The sequence below is a fragment of the Pteronotus mesoamericanus genome, unplaced genomic scaffold (assembly GCF_021234165.1).
Source record: "Pteronotus mesoamericanus isolate MK-2021 breed Mesoamerican mustached bat unplaced genomic scaffold, CSHL_Meso_final contig_256, whole genome shotgun sequence".
NCBI classification, from domain to species: Eukaryota; Metazoa; Chordata; class Mammalia; order Chiroptera; family Mormoopidae; genus Pteronotus; species Pteronotus mesoamericanus.
This window is the reverse complement of record NW_026555108.1, coordinates 4,390,982-4,414,289: the sequence shown is the minus strand read 5'-3', so window position 1 is coordinate 4,414,289 and position 23,308 is coordinate 4,390,982. Positions and strand designations below refer to the sequence as shown.

The following is a 23,308-nucleotide window of genomic DNA, read 5'->3' as shown; positions in this document are numbered from 1 at the left end:
CTGTCTCTATTTTGCTTGATAGTTCAGTTTGTTCCTTAGATTCCACATATGAGTGAGAGATCATCTGGTATTTGTGTTTCTCTGACTGGCTTATTTCATTTAGCATAAATCCATGCTGTCGTGAAGGGTAAAATTTTCTTCTTACCTTTTCCTTTTTATTTTAATAAGACTATTTCTCTATTGTTTTCCTCTGGCTTAGCCTTCCCTCCTGAAATGATTGTTTCTTATTTTCCCCAACATGTCAGCACTTTTCTGAGTTTTTCTAACCCTGCTTTATACTGTTCTTCCATGTCTCACATAATTTTCTTACTGTCTTCCAAATTGTTTTTAAACAGTATATTTTAGATGTCATTTTTTGTAATGCTTTTGATTCCTTTTCCCCCTCCAGTAATTCGGTGCAGACTTTGACCTTGATAATCTTGTCTACTTTTTAACAGCTTTATTATATTCCACATACCATAAAATAAAACCCACCCAATTAAAGTGCGTACAGCTCAGCAAGCTTTTGTATATTCCAAGCTGTGCAACCATCACCAGGATCTGTTGTTCATTCTGATGTGTAGTAAGTTCTCCTGAACTTTTAGAGAGGAGTATGGCTCGGGGTGGCTTTTCTAACTTCACAAAGTCTCCCTTTCTGTTGTTTTCATGTACGTTAAAGAAATAGGACTTGCTTGATTAGAGTTCTCAGTTCTGGTCCCTTCTTCCACTTGTCTCCAGACCTTCTCTTCCCTCCTTTTCTTCATTGTGCCTGTCCTGCTCAATTTCAATTCTGTTCTCAGCAACTTCTCCTCAGGGTGGGACCCTGTCCTGGAAGGGAGAGCTGGTGGGTCATTTTCACAAGTTCATTAAGGACTGGACTATTGCTTCCCATTCAGATCTTCCGATCACGAGTCCCTTGTACTCCCCCAGTGTTTATTGGTGGGCAAAACCCCTCTTGTTTCCCATTAGTCTGAAAATTGGACCACTATGCTTTCTAGTGAATACCTATTTGCTATTTGGAATTCTCCTGCCTTTCACATGGCCTGTCAACTCCTTTTGCTCTCTTCCACACAGGTGCCAAGCACTTGCTGATCTTGTGGCCACTGTCACCTAGTTTTATTGTGAATATTGTCTATGAGTTGTCTTCTGTGTTTTTATTACAGTTTGATGTACATGTGGAATTAACATACAGAGATAGTAACAGTCCAACGGATTGTCACATCTGAACACATCTGTGTAATCAGCACCCAGATCAAGACATAAAACTTTACTAACTCCTCAGAAATCCCCTTTTGGTCCAATTCCATTCATGAGCCACCACTAAGGATGAACTCCATGTGGGCTTTTAACCAGCAAATACACGGTTCACCTGTTTGAACTTCAGATGAATAGAATCATACAGTACATACTCTTGTGTATCGGGCTTTTTTCACTCACAATTATGCTTAAAAAATTCAGCTTTATGTGTCACTTATAGCTGAAGAACTATCATTAGTTCAACCTTTTTGCTAAGGTATGTGAATACACCAAAATTTACTTATCCATTCTATTATGTATGTGTATTTGAGTAGTGTCCAGTTTAGGTATTACAAATAATTATTACAAAAGCTGCTATGAACATTACTGTGCAAGCCTTTGTGGATGTAGAGTCTCATACATACTCTTGGGTATATATACCTAGAAGTGAAACTGCCAGGTCATGGAGTTATACATATGTTCACCTTTTATACATCACTATCACTGGAGTCTCCATTTTTATTGTTTCCTTTCTTCTATGTACTTTGGGCTTATTCTGTTCTCATCTCCTCAACTTCTTAAGGTAGGACCTTAGGTCACTGATTTTATCTTATATTTAATATAAGTATGAAAAGTTATACAATACTGTTTTAGTTATATCTGCAGATTTTGATGTTGTATATTCATTGTCTTCAGTTAAAAATATGTTCTAATTTTCCTTGTGATTTCTTTTTTGACCAAGGGGTTGTTCTGAAGTGTGTTGTTTAATTTAAAACTATTTGCAGGTTTCCGGGGTATGCTGTTATTGACCACAAACTGAATTCCATTGTGGCCAGAGAACATTTTCAGTGTGATTTCAATCTTTGAAAATTTACTGAGACTCATTGATGGCCCCAGAATATGGTCTGTCTTGGTGAACATACCATGCACATTTGAAAAAAAAGGTGTGTTTTACAGTCGGTGTACATATTGTTCTATAAATGTCCAATAGGTTAAGGTGACTGCTAATGTTGTCCAGATAGTGTGTCCTTACTGATTTTCTGCCTAGTAATTCTAACAGATACTGAAAGGGAAGTGTTAAAATCTCCAACTATGATTGTAGATTTGTCTATTACTTCCTTTAAAGCTGTCGAGTTTTGCTTCGTAATTTGAAGCTTGTTATTAGGCACAAACATGTTTATGACTGCTATGTCTTCCTGATCAACTCCCCCTTTTATCAGTATGAAAAGTCGCTCTTTCATATCCAGTAACACCTTTTGTTGTGAAGGCTACTTTATCTGATATTTCTGTAGCTACTACAGCTTTCCAATGCTCACTGTTAGCACAGTGTATCTTTTTCAATCTTTTTACTGTCCACCAGTTGTGCTCTTACACTTAAAATGCATCTCTTATAAACAGCATGCGGTTGAGTCTGATAATCAGTTTCTTTTAGAAAACACCTTTTATTGATTTTTAGAGACACACACAAAGAAACATTGATTTGTTGTTCCACTTATTTATGCATGCATTGGTTGTCTTATATGTGCCCTGACCAGGGATCGAACCTGCGACCTTGGCATTATCGGGACAACGCTCTATGCAACCGAGCTCCTGGGCCAGGGCATCAATTTCTAATATGTCTGATAATCTGATTCCTAATTGGAAAGTTTATTGCATTTACATTTAAGATAATTACTGATATGGGTAGATGGGGATCCACCATTCCACTATTGGGTTTCTGTTCATCTGTATTTTTTGTTCCTCTGTTTATTCTTTCTTGCCTTCTCCCTTTTAATTTCTCTAAATGTATAGCTTTGTTCTGAATTATTTTTTAAAAAATAGACTTTACTTTTTTAGAACAGGTTTATGCTCATGGCAAAACTGAATGGAAAGTACACGGTGTTCCCATATAGCCCTCCTTCCACACAGCAACTGTCTTTCCCACCATCGACATCCTGACCAGAGGGACACATTTGTCACAAGAGATAAACCTACACTTATCATTATCATCCAAACTCCCTAGGATGCAGTAGGGCTCACTCTTGGCGTTGTACGTTCTACGGGTTTGGCCAAATGTATAATGACGTGTACCCACCATTGCAGCACCTACAGAATAGTTTCACTGCCCTACACATCCTCCTTGTGCCCCATCTTCACCCCCTCTTCTCCCCTAACCCCTGGCAACCACTGATCCTTTACTGTCTCCACTTTTGCCTTTTCTAGAATGTCATATAGTTGGAATCATACGAGAGGGGACCCAAAAAAACCCGGAATCATCTTCTGGAAGGCAAGCCCCTCTATGCGAGTGTTTTAGGAACCCATCTGTATCAGTGTACCAGCTGGCGTTGTTGTGAGAGGCTGCATTCAGATTCACTGAAATGTTTTGGAAGATTCTTTCAGTGTTTGCCCATTTCATTGTGGGTGACTTACGAGTGCACCTGCCCACACCACAGAGTGTTTGGCAGTTTTTGACCAAAAATGTTATGACCCCTATGCCCCACCCTCTAGTCACCTGACTTCTTTTTGTTTCCCCAGATGAAAAAAGTCCTCAAAGGGAAACGTTTTGCAGATGTGTAAGAGGTGAAACAAAAAAACAGCAGAAGCACTACAAGGCATCAAAATTGACGAGTTCAGAAGCTGTTGAGCAGCAGCAAAGACATCTTGATAGGTATATTGCAGCAAATGGAGAGTACTATGAAGGCGACTGAAGTTTAACCATGTAAAAATAAATACACATTTTTTGTAAATAAATTCCAGGATTTTGGGGGTCCCCTATGCATATAGCACTATATGTAGCCTTTTCAGATGGGCTTCTTTCACATGACAATATGCATTTAAGTTTCCTCCATTTGTCCTTTCATGGCTTCATAGCTCATTTCTTTTTAGCAAAGAATGCTCCTCCATTGTCTGGAGGTACCACAGCTTATTTATCCATTTACCCACTGAGGACGTCTTGATTGCCTCCACCTTTTGGCATTAAGGATTAAAGCTGCCACAACGCTTTGTGTGCAGGTTTTTGCATGGACCTGTTTACAACTCATCTGGGTGAATACCAAGGAGCACAATTGCTGGATTGCATGGTATGAGTATGGTTAATTTTGTAAGAAGCTGAGAAACTGCCTTCCCAGCCCTGGCTGGTGTGGCTCAGTAGGTTGAGCACCAGCCTGCAAACCAAAGGGTCACCAGTTCAATTCCCAGTCAGGGCCCCTGCCTGAGTTGTGGGTCAGGTCCCCAGTAGGGGGTGCACAAGAGGCAACCACACATTGATGTTTCTCTCCCTCTCCTCCCTCCTTTCCTAAATAAATAAAATCTTTGAAAAAAAGAACCTGTCTTCCCAAGTGGCTGTACCATTTTGCATTCCACCAGCAGTGAGTGAGAGTTTCTGTTGCTCCATATCCTTGCCAGTATCTGGTGTTGTCAGTGTTTTGGATGCTGGCCCTCTTTATAGGAGTGCAGTGGTGTCGCTGAGATTTTAATTTGCAGCTCCCTAATGACACATGATGCTGAGCATCTTTTCATAGGCTTATTTATCCCTGTATATCTTCTTTGGAGAGCTGCCTGTTCAGGGATTTTGCCCATTTTTAAATTGCGGCCTTCATTTCCTTACTGTGGAGTTTTAAGAATTCTTTGTACAATTAGGGTAACAGTCTTTTAACAGATGTGTCTTTTGCAAATATTTTCTGCCAGTCTACGGCCTGCCTTTACCTTCTCTTGATGCATCATTTTTTTCATGGTTGCTCTAAGGCAGTGATTTTCAACCTTTTTCATCTCATGGCACACATAAACAAATTGCTAAAATTCTGTGGCACACCAAAAATATATTTTTGGCCAATCTGACAAAAATAAATAGGTATAATTTTGATTCACACTGGACAGCTATTGTTGTGTTGGCTGCTGTCATTTTTTTTTCATTTGACAATCTAAGGGAAAAGAGGTCAGTGCCCCTGATGAAGTAGTCAGGTACTGCATGTTTTAAAAATTCTTTCAGAGCCCTAGCTGGTATGGCTCAGTGGATTGAGCACCAGCTGGCAAACCAAACGGTTGCTGGTTCGATTCTGGTCTAGGGCACATGCCAGGGTTGCCTGGCCAGGTCCCCAGTGCGGGGTGCAAGAGAGGCAACCACACAATGATGTTTCTCTTTCTCCTTCCCTTTCCCTCTCTCTAAAAATAAATAAATAAAAATCTTTTAAAAATAAATAAAAATAAAAATTCTTGCAGAATACCGGTTGGAAATCGCTGCTCTAAGGAATACGATAATCATCCAAGATTACAATAATCATCCCTATCTAACCTACAATAATCACCCCTAATCTCCCAGTCTACTTGGTGTCAATATTGTACCAGGAGGGAGCCTCAAAGACGTACCCCAATAATCCCAGTCTCTGCGTATTATTCATGCTCTTGTGCAGTCCCTTCCCACACTGTATTGGGATTGGTGACCATAGAATATGGCAGAAATCATGGTTTGCACCTTCCAACGTTAGGTTATAAAAGTTACTGCAGCTTCCATATTGGTTGTTTTGTCTTGGATCATTCACTGAGGAAAGGAAGCTCTTAAGCTGCAAGCAAACCTATGGAGAGACTCGCATGGGGAGGCTTCCTGCCATCAGCCGCATGGATGAGTGACTGAGGCTGGAAGCAGATCCTCCAGCCACAGTCAAGCTGTCAGAAGTCTGTGGCCCCAGTGGGCAGCAACCTCAAGGGATCGTCATCATGAACCACCCAGGTAAGCTGCTCCTGGATTCCTCACCTTCAAAAGCTACATGTGACAGAGATGTTTATAATTTTAAGTTGCTGAGCTATAGAGTCACTTGTTACATGACATTAGGTAATCTGCACCACTTCAAACAGAACGACCTCACAAGAAGTAGTTCCATTTGCCCCGTCCTTTTTGCTACGGCCGTCACATGCATTCGGTTGGCCAAATATTTCATTTGTTTTTTTCCGTAAGATAGTTCTAGGAGCACTTAGTTGTCTTTAATTTCATTCAAAACAATTCTTTTAGACTATATTGTGACAGCTGTCATATCAGTGTGCGTTTAAAAAAAAAACTTATCAAAACTGGTGAAATTTTGTGTAGCCATTTTAATATTGAAGATGAAGAAAATACGCAACATCTTCGGTATAGTATACTTTATTACTTCAAGAAAGGTAAAAACGCAACTGAAACACACACAAAAGAGATTTGTGCAGTATATGGAGAAGGTGCTGTGACTGACTGAACGTGTCAAAAGTGGTTTGCGAAGTTTTGTGCTGGAGATTTCTCGCTGGGCGATGCTCCACGATAGGGTAGACCAGTTGAAGTTGACAGCGATCAAATTGAGACAGTAATTGAGAACAATCGATGTTCTACCACGTCAGAGATAACCAACATAGTCAAAATATCCAAATCAATAAAGTTATTGGTGAAAATGAAAATGTGTCTTTTATTTTACGGAAAAAATTAAATGGGCTTTTTGACCAACCCAATATTATGTCTATATACATTGTAAGCCCCACAGGACAATATTATAATTTTTTCTTCAAGAAGCCACATGCAGTTTTTAAAAGCTGGAAGGCGGGGAGAGCATCGTTTGTATTTACCCACGTAATCAACATGTCTGTCCCCCCCCATTCTTTCTTGAATATCCAAGCCTCCACCTGGTATCGTTCCCTTCAGCCTGAGGAACTGACAGTTCTCCTAACTCCAGTTTCCGGGTGAAGAATTCCTTTTGCTGTCATTTATCTGCAAATGTCTTAATTATGCCTTCATTTTTATGCCTATTTTCACTGCATGTAAAGTTCTGGGAAGCTTTACCTCCAGCTGCCCCAGCACTTTAAAGCTGCTGCTCTACTATCTCTGGCTCCCACTGTCTCTAATGGACAGTCAACCATCCCATCGTCATGCCGCTCTATGCGATGTGTCTTTATCTCTCACTGCTTTCGAGATTTTCTCTTTTCCTTTGGTTTATAGCAGTTTGACTAGGATGTGCCCATGTGTGGGCTTTGTATTTAACATGCTCGGGGCTTGCTGCGATTTCTGAGTCTGCATATTTGTGTCTCATGGATTGGAGGCAAATTTCAGCCATCATCTCTTCAAGTATTTTTTCTGGCCCCTTCTCTTTCTCTCTCTCCTACCGGTATTCCAATTGTATGTGTGGTGGGCCTTTATACATTACTCCACAAGTCACCGAGGCTAGGTTTTTCCCAATCTTTTTTGGTTTTTGGGTTGGCTAACTTGTGCTGATCTATCTTCAAGTTACCCAACACTTTCTTCTGTCATTGCTAATCTATTAAGCTATCCAATGATATATATATATATATATATATATATATATATATATATATATATATATATATATTTTTTAGTTTCAGAATCTTTTGTGCATAGTTTCTACTTCTCTGCCGAGACATCTTATCTTCTCACTCATTACAAGCTTATTTTCCCCTCTGCCCTTGAGCACAGAGCTAAGCTGCTTTTAAGTCCTCGTCTGCTAATTTCAACATCTGCGTCATCTTGGGGTTGGTCTCCATGGATCGTTTTTCCTATTGAGTCACATCTTCTTGGTTTTTTCATATGTATAATACTTTTATGATCGAATCCCAAACTTTGTAAATGGTATGCTTTACAGATTCTGAATTCTGCCTCAGTCCACTAAAGAGTACTGATTTTTCATTTTAGCAGGCAGTTAGTTTATCTAAGACCAGAATTCCAAATTCTGTTTCCTCTACACTGGGCTGCAGCTGCATTCTCCATTCAGTTATTTGAACCCTCCCTAGGATGCTTGGGATCCACCTGTTGCTTGTGGAGCTTAAGAGTGAGTCCGAGAAGTGGGCAGGTTTTTATAGAGAATTAGGACTTCTCCCTCTGGTTCTCCTCTTTCTGAGATACTCCTCTTACTTTCCAGTTGCTACAGTAACCCTGAACTCAGTCTTCTCATTCCACAGCCAATAAGACCGCGAGTTTCTATCCACGTTTTAGCTACTCTCACATCACAGCCTGTGCAGCCTGCCCATGGGTGAAAAGCAAGCCCTTTCCAATGACCATTCGCTGTGCTACATTTGAAACAGAATGGGAACTTGGAATATTAAGGCTTGCATTCAAATCCTAGGCTAGCCACTGTTTAGCTATGTTGACTTTGCATAGGTCCGTTCTCAGACCCCATTTTCTTATTCTAATATGGGGTTAAAAATGTCTGCTCCATGAGGTTATTCTTAAGATCAAATGAGATAATACATGAGACAAGGAAACTGAGGCTCAGAGGGGCTGGATGATGTCCCATCGAGTGGTGGGAGTACTGGGCTGCCCCAGCTCAGTCCGGGCTTCTCCTGCCCATACCATACTACTTCCATCTTTCTGAGGACCACCCTGTCCTCTCCCTTTCCCCGCCTAAGGCACCTGCAAGTATCTGCTTTGATCTAATGACCAAGCTGGGAAGCAAGAATCCAGTTAAGTCAAAATTGTTGCCCTCAAGAAGTTCCAAGTACCACTCCTTTCTTATAAGTGTGGGCTGCCTGCTTTCGGTTGCTGCCCAGTGCCTTCGGGTAGCTGTTCTGCTATAGTCCGTCCAGTCTGTAATTGTTAACTGTAGGAGGGGTTGACCTAATCCAGTCTGCTCTGCCAATACCATAGCGGAACTGCTCTCCGTGGATTTTTGGTTTTGCTCCCTCGCTGCTCGGTCTGTTTTTATGCCATGATATTTAGAGAGCTTTGAAAACTACACTTCTCCACTGCCCCCATCCTCCCAGAATCATCTGCTGCTTATTTTACTAATAAAGAAAGTAAACTACTGCCTGGAGTGTTGGTGTTACTCAGAACCCTTGTCCAGATTACTTCTGCTCCCAAAGCACCGCAATACTTGGTCGGAATGTAACTGCCGGGCAGTAAGCGCCCAGCAGTGGAATGACGTTCCTCCCAGCCCTTCATACCTGCTGTTGTCCTGGGTATTCCCTGATCTGGTAAAGCTCCCGCCTTCCGATGCTGATCATACCAGTCATTCACTGTCATAGATGCCAAACTTGGATAACCAGCTCCAAATACTCTGCAAGAATCACGCAGTATTAAGAAAACTCAACACAAACAGCAGTAGTCAAAAGCTTCTTCTCTTTAGTGACAAAGCTTGTGCCTGGTTCAGCCACCCTCCCCTAACCAGCCAACTGCTGAGGAGCCGCGCGAATTCCTAGGGGGATTTGTAAAAAGAGGCACCCAGGAAGGGGCATGAAAGTCAAGAGCTTTTACGAGATGATAAAGGGCCCCGGATCACCTCCCAATAAGCAATCCCAGAGGCCATTGCACCATGGAGCGGCGTGGAGGCCGTGAAAGGGGTATTTGTTGGTAGTGGGTCTAAAAGGTACACAGAGGAAGGGGACTCTCCTGCCACCCTTTGGAAAAGGGACTCAAGGATGGGCACACGCGTCCTTTGGAGAACTGTAACTGAAGGTCATGAGGGGAAATGATTTTAAAGGGTACAGTTCTCCATTGGATTCTTTTCTTCATTCTGTTTTTAATCACTCAACTAAGTAATTATTTTCATTGGTTTCTCATTGAGCCTCTTGTTAAGCTCAGGTTTGTGAGGGAAATGACTGCTGAAGGCAGGGAGAAAAGTACTAGAAAAGATACTAACCCTTTGACGAAAGAACAGCCTCCCGGGTGAAGCCATGCCTGTTAACAATGCCCATTCTGCCTGTTACCATGCACTGCAGGTGAACCACAAAAGCAAGGGGCTTGAAAAGGCAACCCGCTTCTCAGCACTACCTACTTGGCTTGGGCGGCATTCCGAGTGAGAATAAAGGGTTTCATTGGAGGCCTGGTCTGAGGAGTTGGGCGAGAAGTTGATGCCTGGAAAGAAAATGAACTATCAGAAGTGTATCTGCCTTTGCTCACCCCGCTCTGCAACCTCTTAGGTCCTCAGATGCTCAAAAAGTCCTGGATTCAAAAGTCACTTACTCCCTGTGTCTCAGTCTCTGAGACACAGCAGCAGAATACTGATGATGGAGAGTGCTTTGCTTTGCTGAGGACACCTGAGGACCTTGCTGAGAGAGAGGAAGCTCTCCCTGGAATGATCTCGCCATAAGGGAAAGTTTACTTGGCTTTAAAATGCCCTCTCCACCCTGGCTGGTGTGGCTCAGTGGATTGAGTGCTGGCCTGCGAATCGAAAGGTCGCTGGTTCAATTCTCAGTCAATTCCCAGTCAAGGCACATGCCTGGGTTGCGGGCCGGGTCCCCAGTAGGGGGCGCTCGAGAGGCCACCTATCGATGTATCTCTCTCATGTTTCCCTCTCTCTCTCTCTCCCCCTTCCCCTCTCTCGAAAAGTAAATAAAATCTTTAAAAATAAAATAAGATGCCCTCCCCAAAGGAGATGCCAAAGCCTTCTTCCATGTTCCATCTAAATCCCTTGAGCTGAGTTGTAAGCCCCTTTCCTCAGCCTGGCCTTTAGCGCTGAAGTTCAATTGCGACTGTTCTTCTAAAACCCCTTCCAACTGTAATTATGCTATTCACTGTCAAGAACCCCCTGGGGTCCTTTAGAAATGGATGCTGCTAAATGCAGTGGGGGGAGAACGAGTGTACACTTTTCTGATGCGGCATATAGCAATGTTTCAGGGAACCCTGGCTGTCCAGGCGCACCCGAAACAAAGTCTGCTCAAAGAAAAGGTGTTCATTTGGTTGGAGCTCCATTGCTCCCAGAGCCAATCTCAATATTAAATGAAAGGGCATGGGAAAAAACCCCAACACCAACAAAGAAGGGGGCAGGGGAGGACCCAGAGGAGCCTAGCCTCATGCTGTTTAAAAACCACGCTAAGATATGCTCAAGGGGCCTTCTGGCTTTGGAATACTAATTGCTCTTTTCTGATCCTTTAACACGAGGAACTAGGTTGATGTTACCCTGAGGCCAAAGCTCCTGGGCTAATTAGTACAAATCAAATTAGGAGGAGGTTTCTCTGAGGACTGAAATACACGCCCGTGACCGGCTGATAAATTTGATTCAATTCATGTTATATCAGAACCAAAAAGTAAGCAGCAGCAGAGCCTTATTTTTGGAAGCAGCAGCTCCAAAGCAGGCGTCCGATCTTGTCAAGGGCCTGTGGCTCGCTTGGGCGATCTAAAGGCGGGACAGGGCGTCACTGCGTAAGGTTAAATTGCGATTCCTCCCCCAAGCAAAACACCTTCCCTATCTTTCATTTTATCATCTCCTTTCTCCTCTTTTCTCTCTCTCCTCCGGGTCCGCTTTTCCTCTCCATCCCCAACTTAGTCCTCTTCCGCTTTGTTTACCCTAGTCAAGAAGCTTGTAAAAGCCAGTCTCCCTGCACCTTCCTTCAGCAGCCACAGACTTCCTGTAGCCAGAACCAATATTTCCTGCAGAGCACTCTCCCTCTGCCATGGCCTGTCACAAAATTACAAATGACTAAGAGTGTGTTATGGGTTAGAGAGCACTGGGGGACGCTGCTGTCACTGACCAGACAGAAAGGCACCCTGGCGACCCTTCAGGCTGCTACCACTGATCTTAGTCACGGCAATGATTTTATGGAGACTTAAAAGGATTTTGATTTGATCATTGTCCTACCAAACATTCAAATCTCTGACTTTTGAGCTACAGAGGCAGTGACCAGACTTACCTCCCTGGGGGCACCTTTTTCCCTCAGGATCTTGATCTCCTGGTCGATGCTGTCGATCTCTTCTAAGCTGATGCCAATCCACCTCCGCAGGTGCAAGAGGTAATACTCACGAACATGCTCGTCGTCTGCTTCCCCGCTCTCCACGGCAGCTTTCATTGCAGACAGCCTATGCTCTATCTCCTTCTTCTGCCTGTATCTGGGTCACGGAAAAGCATTACCAGTAAACTTAAAAACGAAGAGGTAGTCCTTTGAAAGAAGGCCACCGTAAGATTTTACCTTCACAAGCGACCAGGCCAGTCAGCACACCGGTTTCCGCTTTGGCAAAAATATAGATTCTTTACCCCAGAACTTGCCAACAGGGCAGTTTTCGCAAGACTACAAGGCAAGGAAAGGATTGGCAGGGGCTGGGAAACACATCGGAAGCCAGAAAAACGACGCAACCTGATCTGAGCAACTCGTCCAATCGTCTTTAGAGACGGAGTGCCGTAGTAATGTTATATCCCCCTTTATTTACTACCTTGGGTGTTTAGTACCACACAACGTCCGTTTCGGAATCCTAGCTTCAGAGCATCATAGACTCTCAGGGGTTGTTCCCCTGCCATCGACGCAGGAATTTCTTGTGAAACAGCCTTTAAAAAAAAAAAGATCATCTCTTCTGTTGTGCTGGGCTCATTCCCAGCTCTTCTGACTCATCTTCCTGTAATTTAAAGTCTCATAACCACCCTGCCTACCTTTTTCAGGATGTATCCTAGTACCTCAGCAAATATTCACTCCACAAATATTTACTGAATACCTACTGTATGACAGGCACTGTCCTCCATGCCAGTGACACAGCTGTGTATACAAGAAAGTCCTTGCTGTCCTGAAGCTTTCAATGTAGTGGGACAGACAAAAAGAAATAAATAGAGGAGTCCTCAGGTGGTGATGAGTGTTACGCAGAAGCAAAAAGGAAGGCAAAGCGGAGAGAGCAATGGTGCAAAAGTAGGGCTGCTGTCATATACAAGGTGATCAGGCGGGGCCTCTCTGAAGAGCTGGCATTTGAGCAAAGACTTCAAAGAAATAGGGAAGCAAGCAGTGCCAGGATCTGGAAGGGTCTTCTTGTTTTGTTTTTTGTTTTTCTTTTTAACAGGAGAAAAATCAAAGTTTAATACATGCACATGGGGACTGCACATAAGCGTGTAAATTCCAAAGATGGCAAGGCAACATTGGGTATAAGGCATTTTTGGAGAAAGGAGAAAGGAGGAGGGACAGGGTATTAGATTTCAGAAGTGAAAGTGGGCGGTTTCCATATAGTTGAGGGAAGAGCGGAACGTACAAAGCCGGAAAATCTCCCCCCTCCCGGCGTGACTCAGAAACGATAGGACACAGTGCGGGGTGGGGGGGAGGGGTGCCCCTTCCCAAAGCCTCCTATTTACTGAAACCCCCTATTTACTGTACTTCATTCAAATTAGGTGAAAGTGGCATCCTCGCACCTCCTTCCTGAGGCAGGTTCTCTGTCTGAATCTCTTGGGCAGGAAAGGCAGGTGGGCCAGGGGTGGGGAGGTGGAAATCAAAGGCCGAGTCTTGCTTCTTTCTTATCAACAACTTAAAGTCAACAACCCCAAAAAGGCAGCGGCAGGGTGGCAAAACTTTGGCTCCCCCTGGAAGGGCGTTTGTTCTAAGGGAGCAGGGGAAGCAAATACGAAGGTCCTGGGTGGAAGAGGGCCTGGCCTGCCACCTTCAAGAAGCAGCAAGGAGGCTAGCGCAGCTGGCAGGAAGTGAGGTCAGCCAGCCAGCCAGGGCCATAACCTGTAGACCCCTGTAGGGAATAAGACCCAATACATCAAATGCCATGCCATTTGCAATGCGATGGAAAAGCCGCTGGAGGCTTTTGGATAGAACACGCAACAGGAAGAGGGTGGCAGAAAACTTTTGTAGTTGGGCCCCTCTGGCTGTGTGTGTGGACTCTATAGTACGGGGACTACGAGGCAGGGCACCAATTAAGAGGATGCTGCCATGGTCCAGGTGAGAGTTGAGTGACTTGCAAAAGGGAGGTGGTGCGATCTGGAAGCAGTTCGAATATAAAACAGGATGTGCTGATTTGTTGAATGCAAGGGCTTGAGAGAAAGAGGAATCAAGGGAAAACTCCATGATTTCCAAAAGTATCTGGAAATATCCAAGTCTGAAACCCCACTCTAGACCCCCAGAATCGGCTGCTGCTCTGAAGGTGCTCACCCAAATCTGGACTTCTTAACCTCAGGTCCATGAACAGAGGGCATTTTTTTTTTTAGGGGACAGGGGCCTGAGGCAGCAGTGGTCCTTGAACTCCCTGAGATTTTATAGAGAATTCTATACATATGGCCCTGGCTGGTGTGGCTCAGTGGGCTGGGCATCATCCCACATACCAAAAGGTTGCTGGTTCGATTCCTGGTCAGGGCACATGCCTGGGTTGCTGTCCAGGTCCCCAGCAGGGGGTGCGTGAGAGGCAACCAATTGATGTTTCTCTCCCTCTCTTTCTCCTTCCCTGTCCCTCTCTCTAAAAATAAATAAAATCTTAAAAGGGAAAAAAAAGAATTCTATAGGTATGCATTTTTCTTTTTCCCAGCAAGAGATTTTGTAGTTTTTATCCAATTATCAGTAAGGTCCTTGACCCATGACAAGTCAAGAATCACTGCTCTGGAAATTCTCTTTATTATAAAAACCTTTAGGCTCTTCTGCTCCACTTACCCAACAAGTGGGCACTTTACGTAATGTTACAAATAACGGTCACAGCATCCTCATAGGTAATCTTGTGAGTAAAACACTACAAAGGTCTAGTCCTAGTTCATGAATGTTAATACAGCTATCGCTCGACAACACTTACCGTATTTTGCCGTGTATAATGCGCAACCACACTTGGAGCGCACTATACGCGGGCTGACTATACCCATGTATAATGCGCATCCTTATTTTTCTCTGAAAAAATTCGGGCACCAAGTGTGCATTACACACAGCAAAATACAGTAACTGTGGTCCCACTCTTACCCTCCACCTTTCCTGTATGTACCTAAGTCAGGGAAAAAACATACCAGGGCGTGAGAATGTATAGTCCAGGGTGCATTCTGGGTTGGACTCCTGATCCTTCGAAAAAGGTTCCTGCACTTCCTTTCCTGTCTCTGCATAAGACCGGGAATGCGTGCGAGTGCACTGCCCTCACTGTCTTTCCTTCTTGTCTATTTCCTTGCTCCTGTGACCACTCTCTGTCCTCCTCGGGACTCCTAGTCCTCAGCTCCCGTTGTTTTAGGCCAGTGTTTTAAAAACCTTTTGGGCTTAGCAAAAGAACATGTTGTTCTTATGAGAGCTGATTTGGAACTCCAATAAGTAATCACCATAAAATCTCCCCACATCCTCCTTGCCCAAGCGCTGCTGTAGAATCTTAGTGCTCCAAGGCACAGATTTAAAACCACTGTCCTAGACTTCCGTCACTGTCCTATGTTTCCCATGGGGAGCCGTTACGTGACAATAGTACTTTATCGCCCTAGGAACCCCAATGCCTGTCACCCTTCTGACTCCGGACAACTTTCACCGTTCGCTTTTCCTGCTGCCAAGCTGCTGAGGGGAGCTTGTGAATGACAAATTTGTGTCATGTGCGTCAACTACAAATTCACATGCTCCAACTTCCACAGAGTGGTCAGGCTTGCTCAGCTGTCTCTTTGTTCATCTTTTGCGGATCCCATGCCGCCATCACACCAGATGGCCAGCAGATGTAGACTTCAACTTCCCTCTTTACCTTAAAACCTCATCTTCCTCCTTTCGCCTTTTTTCCTTTCCTCTTGTCCAGAAGGGGCTAAGGCTGTCTCTCTTTCTCGCCCTCCCTCTTTTTTTTTTTTTAATATTTAGAGGGAGGGGAAGGGAGGGAAAGAAGGGGAAAAACATAGATGCGAGAAACATCGATCGGTTGCCTCTCTGGTACATGGAGACTGAAGTTGCAACCCAGCCACGTGCCCTGACCAGGAATCGAACCAGTGACCCTTTGCTTTGCGGGACGATGCCCAACCCACTGAACCACACTGGTCATGGCACTAATGCTGTCTTCAGCAGTCAAGGCAACCTCTTTACCATTCCACTTTTGCTATGAATCCTGTCCCCGCCCACAGCCTTCCAGGCTTCCCTCCTTCAATTAACCCTCCCTGTCATCAGCATTTACAACTTTTCATTCTACTACTGCTTTTCCCCCATCCTGCAAATGCCTTCCCCTCACCATGTTCTATCTCTCTTTTTTAAAGATTTTATTTATTTATTTAGAGAAGGGAAGAGAGGGAGAGAAACATCAGTGTGTGGTTGCCTCTCGCGCACCCTCTGCTGGGGACCTGGCCCCCAACCCAGGCACGTGCCCTGACTGGGAATGAAACTGGCGACCCTTTGGTTTGCAGGCCTGCGCTCAATCCACTGAGCCACACCAGCTAGAGGTCTTTTTTTTTTTTTCATGCTATAGTGGAAATGGCACCTGAGCTGGGAGTTTGAACACTTGAGTTTAAATCCTACCCTGCCCTTACTAGCTATGTAACTTGGACAAGTCAATTCTCAGAGACCACATCCTCATCTCTAAAATGGGGGTGATATTTGCTTCGTGGAGTTGTTAGGAGGATCTAATGGAACACCACACATAAAAGTGCTTTGTAAGCAGCAATGTAATACATATACTGTTAGCTGGTAAGAAAACCGAGGCCAGGAGGGGCTAGATGATGTCCCACCAAGTAAGGGGTAGAAATTGGATTGGCTACCCCAAATCTATCCGACTGCCAAATCCAGGCTTTTCCTGCCATATCATATTGCTTCCATCTTTCTGATGATTGCTCTACCTGTCCCTCTCAAAGACAGCTCAAGTACCTACCATAATGCAATTACTGGGTTGGGCACCAAGAATCCAGTGATACAGATGGGATACTAAAGATGCAGACAATTAGTCACAGTCTGACCTTTAGGAATTTAAAGTCTAGAGGATAATAGAGTTATTGTAAGTACCATAAACTAAGTGCTGCAGGATCTGGGAGTGGCACTAGGTAGGGAGAAGCTTCAAGGACATGACTTCTCTCTCTTCTACAAGTACTTCTATCTGCACCTTGTTCAGTCTCTTACCTCTGATTGCTCTTTTGTTTCTCTGCCTTCTCCCCTAACTTGCCCACAAGGTTTTACCCGTGGCTTTTTTCTCTCCACACGTTATCCCTTGGCAAACTGTATGAAGCCACCAAGCACCTACATTTTTAGCACCAGTCACAAAACTGTCTCACGAGCTTTAGTGACACATTCCCATCTGTCTATGGAGATGGCCACCCAGTTGTCACTTTAGGAACTCAATTCAGTAAATCTAAAATTAGGCTCATTACTTACCTCGTTCCTATTCTTCTATTTCTTTTAAAAGAATGGAGGTGCAGTTAACCAACCAGACTTACACTTACTCCTCCAAGATGGGAATGAGGATAGAGAAGACAGATGAAGAAACAGGTTTTGGGAGAAAGAGAAGTGTTTTATATAGGATGGCCTCAGTATGTAAAGTCGTGGGGCAGGGAAGGGGTGACTTACAAAAATAAATAAGGAGCTGAATAATTATTTTTCAATTCATAGAAATGCTTCTTGCAAAAGTAATATGTCTGCCCTGGCTGGTGTTGCTCAGTGGATTGAGCACCGGCCTGTGAACCAAAGGCTTCTTGGTTCGATTCCCAGTCAGGGCACATGCCTGGGCTGCAAGCCAGGTCCCCAGTAGGGGGCGCGCGAGAGGCAACCACACATCCATGTTTCTCTCCCTTTCTCCCTCCTTTCCGCTGTCTAAAAATAAATAAAATCTCTTTTTAAAAAGTAATACCTCTGATAGCTGTAACTTCATTTTTGTTACTTCTTCCCAGTTGAAATACCACCGTAACATGTTAACTTGTCTTTCCGCCTGTCTTCTCCTCTTCAACACTCTATATACATCACTTTCTTATGCAGGCCTCTGAGCTTCTGCTAAATCAGACTGTTCTTCATCACCTGTACATACCTCCAACTGCCTTGGGCTTTTGCTCATGTTGTTCCTCCTGCTCGTCAACAATAAATATTTCCTGAGCACTTTCCGTGCGCCAGGCTCTGCTAGGCATCCCACAGTGAACAAGAGAAATGCCCCCTGCCCTCATGGAGCATACATTCTAGCCGGGGAGAAAGGCAAGGCCCCAAAAGACAGATAAATGAAGGGCATCCCATGCAAAGAGAACACGCACAAAGACTCTGTAGAAGGAGGGAGGCGGATCTGTTCAAAGAACTGAAAGAAGGCTGCTGTGGCTGGAGTCTAATGAGCGCAGGGAGTACGATACACGACATTGGAGAGAGGCAGGTGCAGGGCCTTGTAGTTAGCGCTTCGGCTAGTTCAGGTGAGATGCTGGTGGCCTAGACTACAGTGTGATAACGAAGGTGGAGAAACAGGAGAATGTGAGATACATGTTGTAGCTAGAATTGGCGGGCCTTGCTGCTGGACTGGGTGTGGCGACTCAGAAGGGAAGAACTGAAGCTAACATCTAAGTTTCTGGCTTAGACAGCTAGGTGAATGGTGGTAAACCTACTAAGATGGTGAAAAGCTGGGTGTGGGGGGACATTTGCAGGTTAAAAAGCCAAGGGTTTGATTTAGGGCAGGTTAAGTTTGAACCATCTGTGAAACATCCATGTAGGGCATTGGAAGTATGAGCCTGAAGGCCAGGGGAAGTCTGGGCTAGTGATATAAATGTGGGAGCCATTAGCAAAAAGATCGTGTTGATATGTCGTCTGCCATGCACTGAAAGAGAATGTTCAAAGATCAAGCTTTCCAGAGAAAGAAATGCAAATCAAAACAATGAAATACTTTTGTCTGCCCAATTGGATTTTCTAAGTGTTAACATCCAAGACCAGTGGAGTAGGACATATTCTGAAATTTGTTATTGTGGAAGGCAATGCTGTTACCATCAAGAGTTTTAAAATATTTGAAACCTTTGATCTGGTCACTGGTCCTTCTATAAATCTATCTTAAGGAAACAGTGACAGATGCAGTTAAAGATGTTTGTTCGTAACATTACTTAGAACAGCAAAAACAAATAAAAAACCAACTCATAGTCTAAGTATCTGACAATTAAAGATTAGTTTAGCTCTGGCTGGTGTGGCTCAATGGATTGAGTGCCTGCGAACCAAAGGGTCGCTGGTTCAATTCCTGGTCAAGGGCACACGCTTGGGTTGCGGGCCAGGTCCCCAGTAGGGGGCGCATGAGGGGCAACCACACATGGATGTTTCCCTCTGTTTCTCCCTCCCTTCCCCTCTCTAAAAATACATAAATAAAATTTTTTACAGAAAAAGATTAAATACTTATGGTATAACTATGGGATGAAATATAATATAACCATTAAATACCATGGTTTCAAAAGACACAGGAAAATGCTCACAATATGTTAGGTTAAAAAAAAGATAAAAAACTATATTTACAGTGTTATTCCAAATTTATTAACTAAAATAACTACATATCTGGAAGGAAATACATCAGTAAGTTAACAAACATCATCTCTAAGTGCTAGGATTAAGGCTTCTTTTAATTTAAAAAAGATTCTTCTGTTTTTCCAGCGTTCTACAATGAGTATTACTTTTACATTCAGGAAAATCTGTAATCTCTATTTGTAACCATCCTTCAAGGCTCATCTCAAAAGCTGTTGCCTTCTGAAACCTTCCCCATCCCTCCAACCAGATGTGATCACTCCCTGCTCTTTCTCCACAACGCTGTTTGTTATCTCTATGGTACATGCATTTTTTTTGGTATATTATAATTATTTAGATACCAAACTCACTGTTTAAACGACCTTTTTTTATGCCACTGGGCTGCCCTCACCTTCTTACAAAGGGCACAATGCTTGAATTCCACTTCCTGTAAGTCTATCCCATTTCCTCAAAAATCATTCACTCTCACCCTAGTCCCTCATCACCTCAAATTACATTATTATTTAGTAGCTGCCTGTCTCCTCACCAAAATACAAGCTCCATGAGGGCAGAGACTTTGCCTGGTTCTCGGTTACCTAGAACAGTTCCTGGCACACAGGAAAGGCTCAATAAATATTTGTCAAATGAATGAATCCATTTTCAGCTCTCCAGATCAGGTCTCTCCTCAGTTTCATGCCACCAAATACCTCTACTTGGATGTCTCCTAGGCCCCTTAAATGCAACGTGTCTCAATACCAAATTCACTCTTCCCCTATCCCCTGATCTGTTCTCCTCTATTCCCCATTTTAGAGGTCCACAGCCATCCACCTGAGTCGGGAGCATGGACATCTTCCCTGCTGCTTCCTTCTGTCCCATCTCTCAAACCACTGGTCACCAAGTCTTCTACAGATTCAACCCTCCTAAGTACGCATACCCCCATCCCTTCCGCACTGCATTGCCACAGTGAGGCCTCATCACCTCTGTGGACTGATGGCATCTAACCTCCCTCGCACTGGTTCCTGACTGCTACCAGAGTGTGCTAGTTAAAATGCAAATATGGTCGGGCTACGGGAAGGGAGGGAGGGAGGGAGGGAGGGAGGGAGGGAGGGAGGGAAAAAGGAAAGAAAGAAAAAGAGAAAAATCCAGTGGGTCCAAATCACCAAAGTCTAAGCTCTTTAACATGAACTAGCAGGTAACATTTTATAACATTGTAACATTTATATGGTAACATTATAGAAGTAACATTTAGAGAATATTTACTATGTTACAGATTCTGTGCTAGCAGTGTTACGCGCTTTGTCTTATTTCTGCTTCTGAATCCTACAAGAGAGGTGAGAGGTATCATTATTACTTAGAGTTCACATATGAGGAAACCTGAGGCTCAGAGAGGTTAAATGAGTTACCCATAACCCCAATGGCTTTTAAGTAAAGCTGGGTCTCAAACCCAGGTCTCTGACTGCACAACCTGTGCTCAGCTACAAAGATATAACAGCTGACTTTGAGTGCTTACTGCTTTTTAGTATAAGAAAGGACCTGCCGTTAACTGATTTCACAGCTGCGGAAATTAAGGCACCGGGAGATGAAGCAGCTTGCCCAAAGTCAGAGTGATTGAATGGTGGAGATGAGGTTCAAACCCTTCCCCCACATTCGTAGCAATGAGGTGGTTCCTTCACCTTCCTCGGCACCCCAAGCTTTCCTAGATCTGAGTGCTACCACATTCTTCAGCATTGTTCCTTCCCCCTTTCCACTGCCCTCTTCGTATTCTAACATCACCTAATTGCTTCTAGTTATTCCCCACCCACACATGCCCACCCCAGAGCAGCTCTTCAATGTCCCTGCAGCTTACTGAGGCTATCTCTGCGGCGTGGTGTCCCTCCTTTCCTCTTCCTCTGGCTAATACTCCTACTCATCCTCAAACAACTCATCCCAGGAGTCCCCTCTTCCAGGGAGCCACCTTCTCTCTCCTGCTCCCTCTTTGGTTCGGTGCTCCTCCTGTCTGCTCTCACAGCACCTTGTACATCTTTCTATCACATCATTTTGTACTGACTGTTTCAACGCCTCTTTTCCTCACCAGACTGTATGCTTCTCTGAGGCAAAGACAACCCACACTCATAGAAAGACTCATACTCAGTTTGTACCCCTGGTGTCTAGCATAGCTCCTAGACACTGTGAGCACTCTTGAAATGCTTTTAAAAAAACCAAACTGAGCCCTGGCTGGTGTGGCTCAGTGCAGAGTGCAGGCCTGTGAACTGAAATGTTGCCGGTTCGATTCCCAGTCAGGGGACATGCCTGGGTCATGGGCCTAGTCCCAAGTTGGAGGCACGAGAGAGGCAATGGATGAACGTATCTCTCATGCATTGATGTTTCTCTCCCTGTCTTTCTCCCTCCCTTACCCTCTCTCTAAAGGTAAATAGGAAAAAAAAACCTTAAGAAAAAAACTAAACTGAGAGCAAGCAACACAATGAAGCTGTGCTGAGACTAAAATTAGTTTGGGATGTTACACCCCTGCTCCAGCACTGTTAAAACACAGCTTCTCAATCAATGGATACTAAAAGGATGATAGCTACAAGCTACTGAGCCCTTCAGAGAGAGTTGCCCTGTCCCCATCCTGTATGAATATCGCTATGTTGTGCTGTGGGAGAGATTGGGAGACACTCTACTAAACTACATTGCTGCTGTTGGCAACCACAAGGATTCCAATGGTTAGGTATGATCATCTCAACAAAGGCAGAGGGTTCTTGAAAAACTCAGTAGAGTTTGCTTGCATCAGGACCTATGGCCAATAAAAACCAAAAGAGTGACATACACCATTGTCCACCCCCCCCCCGCAAAAAACATGCACCCCCCCCCAATAGCACTGCCACTGGACAGCTTTCAAATTATAGCTATTGACCCACCTCTCTATTTTAGCCTGTCTTTGAGATGCCATAGCAACGAGGTTAGGATGGGCCATGGAAGAACTAGCAGTGTTATTTTCAGCTGAGTTGTTCTTGGTTTTGGGCAACTCAAACTCTGCCACATGGTAGTGCTGGCACTGAGTTAAGAAGGTTAAAAAGTGTTCTCGAGCCCACTGCAAATCATCCAGCCGCTTGCTGGGGTTGACTTGTTTCATGGCGAGAGCTCCTTGAAGTGCTGGCACCATCAGGTACTTGAGGTCGGAGGAGGCAATCTCTTCCAAATCTTCATTATGGCTGGAAAGAGCAAAGAGGAGGCTGTGAAGCCTGGTTGGTCATTTAAACAGTGCCCCTTGCTCCTTGCGGGAGGGGGGGGAGGGCTGGGGTTGGAATGAGACAAAAAGAGGAGGCACGGGGAACACGGCCGGTTTTCTTCAATGAAAAGTGGCTCAGCGGTCACACCCAGTGCCTCTGCAAACAGCCCAGGCTACGTGTCAGAGTCGTGTGATTTTGACTACTCGGGAGACAGGTGGAGAATGTAAACGAATTACAAGAGATCACAGTGGGAGGTAGGCACGAAAGGTCGCTAGTCTTAAACGTCGCCCTCCACCCAGGCTCAATGGCTCCACCCTTGGTAACCATTATTACGGTACCCTCATTGTCAGCTAGTACCCTCTCCCCATACCTGAACAAATCAAGCTGCGATAACATCTCGGCCGCCTGCTCCAGGAGGTGTAGTCCTTTCAACACCTTCTCTTGGACCACCCGGGAACCGGTGGGTTCCGCCGCTACTTCCACTTCCTCCAGGAGCCGTTGGCAGGTATCGAACAGCTCGGGGAGCCGCGGTGGCAGTAGCTCTTCTTCTTCGGCGGCTGCCATCTTGAGGGAGGGAGGAAGGCGGAAGACCTCATTTCCGGGGTTAAAGGCAACTTTAGGAAAGAACTTCGAGAGGACCTACGAAACCGGAAGAGGCGCTACCTCGGTCGTCACCCATTGTTCCCAAGTCGCCAAAGATCCGCCGGAAGCAGCTGGTTGCCGGCCCTGGCAACCGTTTCCAAGGACTCTTTTGACCCCGCTGCCCCTTACTAGGGGGAGCGGGACCTTGGGCGCTGTTTTTCGGCGTGGTTCTCGTCGCCGACGCGGGGCTGGGAAGTTCCATGGCCCTGAGGTCCGGCTGGGACGAGGCGGAACACCGAGCGAGCCCC

The 23,308-nt window shown here is 44.6% G+C and overlaps 1 protein-coding gene across 1 annotated transcript in view; it reads right to left on the bottom strand.

The window, feature by feature from the left end:
• IGBP1 (immunoglobulin binding protein 1) overlaps nt 1-23,028 on the bottom strand; it is a 28,434-nt gene extending 5,406 nt beyond the window's left edge. Inside the window, exons 1-5 of the mRNA XM_054574266.1 lie at nt 22,789-23,028; nt 22,107-22,400; nt 11,788-11,983; nt 9,933-10,012; nt 9,103-9,215 (exon numbers count right to left, since the gene is read on the bottom strand). Of these exons, the coding sequence (XP_054430241.1) occupies nt 9,103-9,215; nt 9,933-10,012; nt 11,788-11,983; nt 22,107-22,400; nt 22,789-22,982 (877 nt within the window). The 5' untranslated portion in view covers nt 22,983-23,028. The remainder of the gene's footprint in view (nt 1-9,102; nt 9,216-9,932; nt 10,013-11,787; nt 11,984-22,106; nt 22,401-22,788) is intronic.
• Nucleotides 23,029-23,308: the final 280 nt, after the last annotated feature.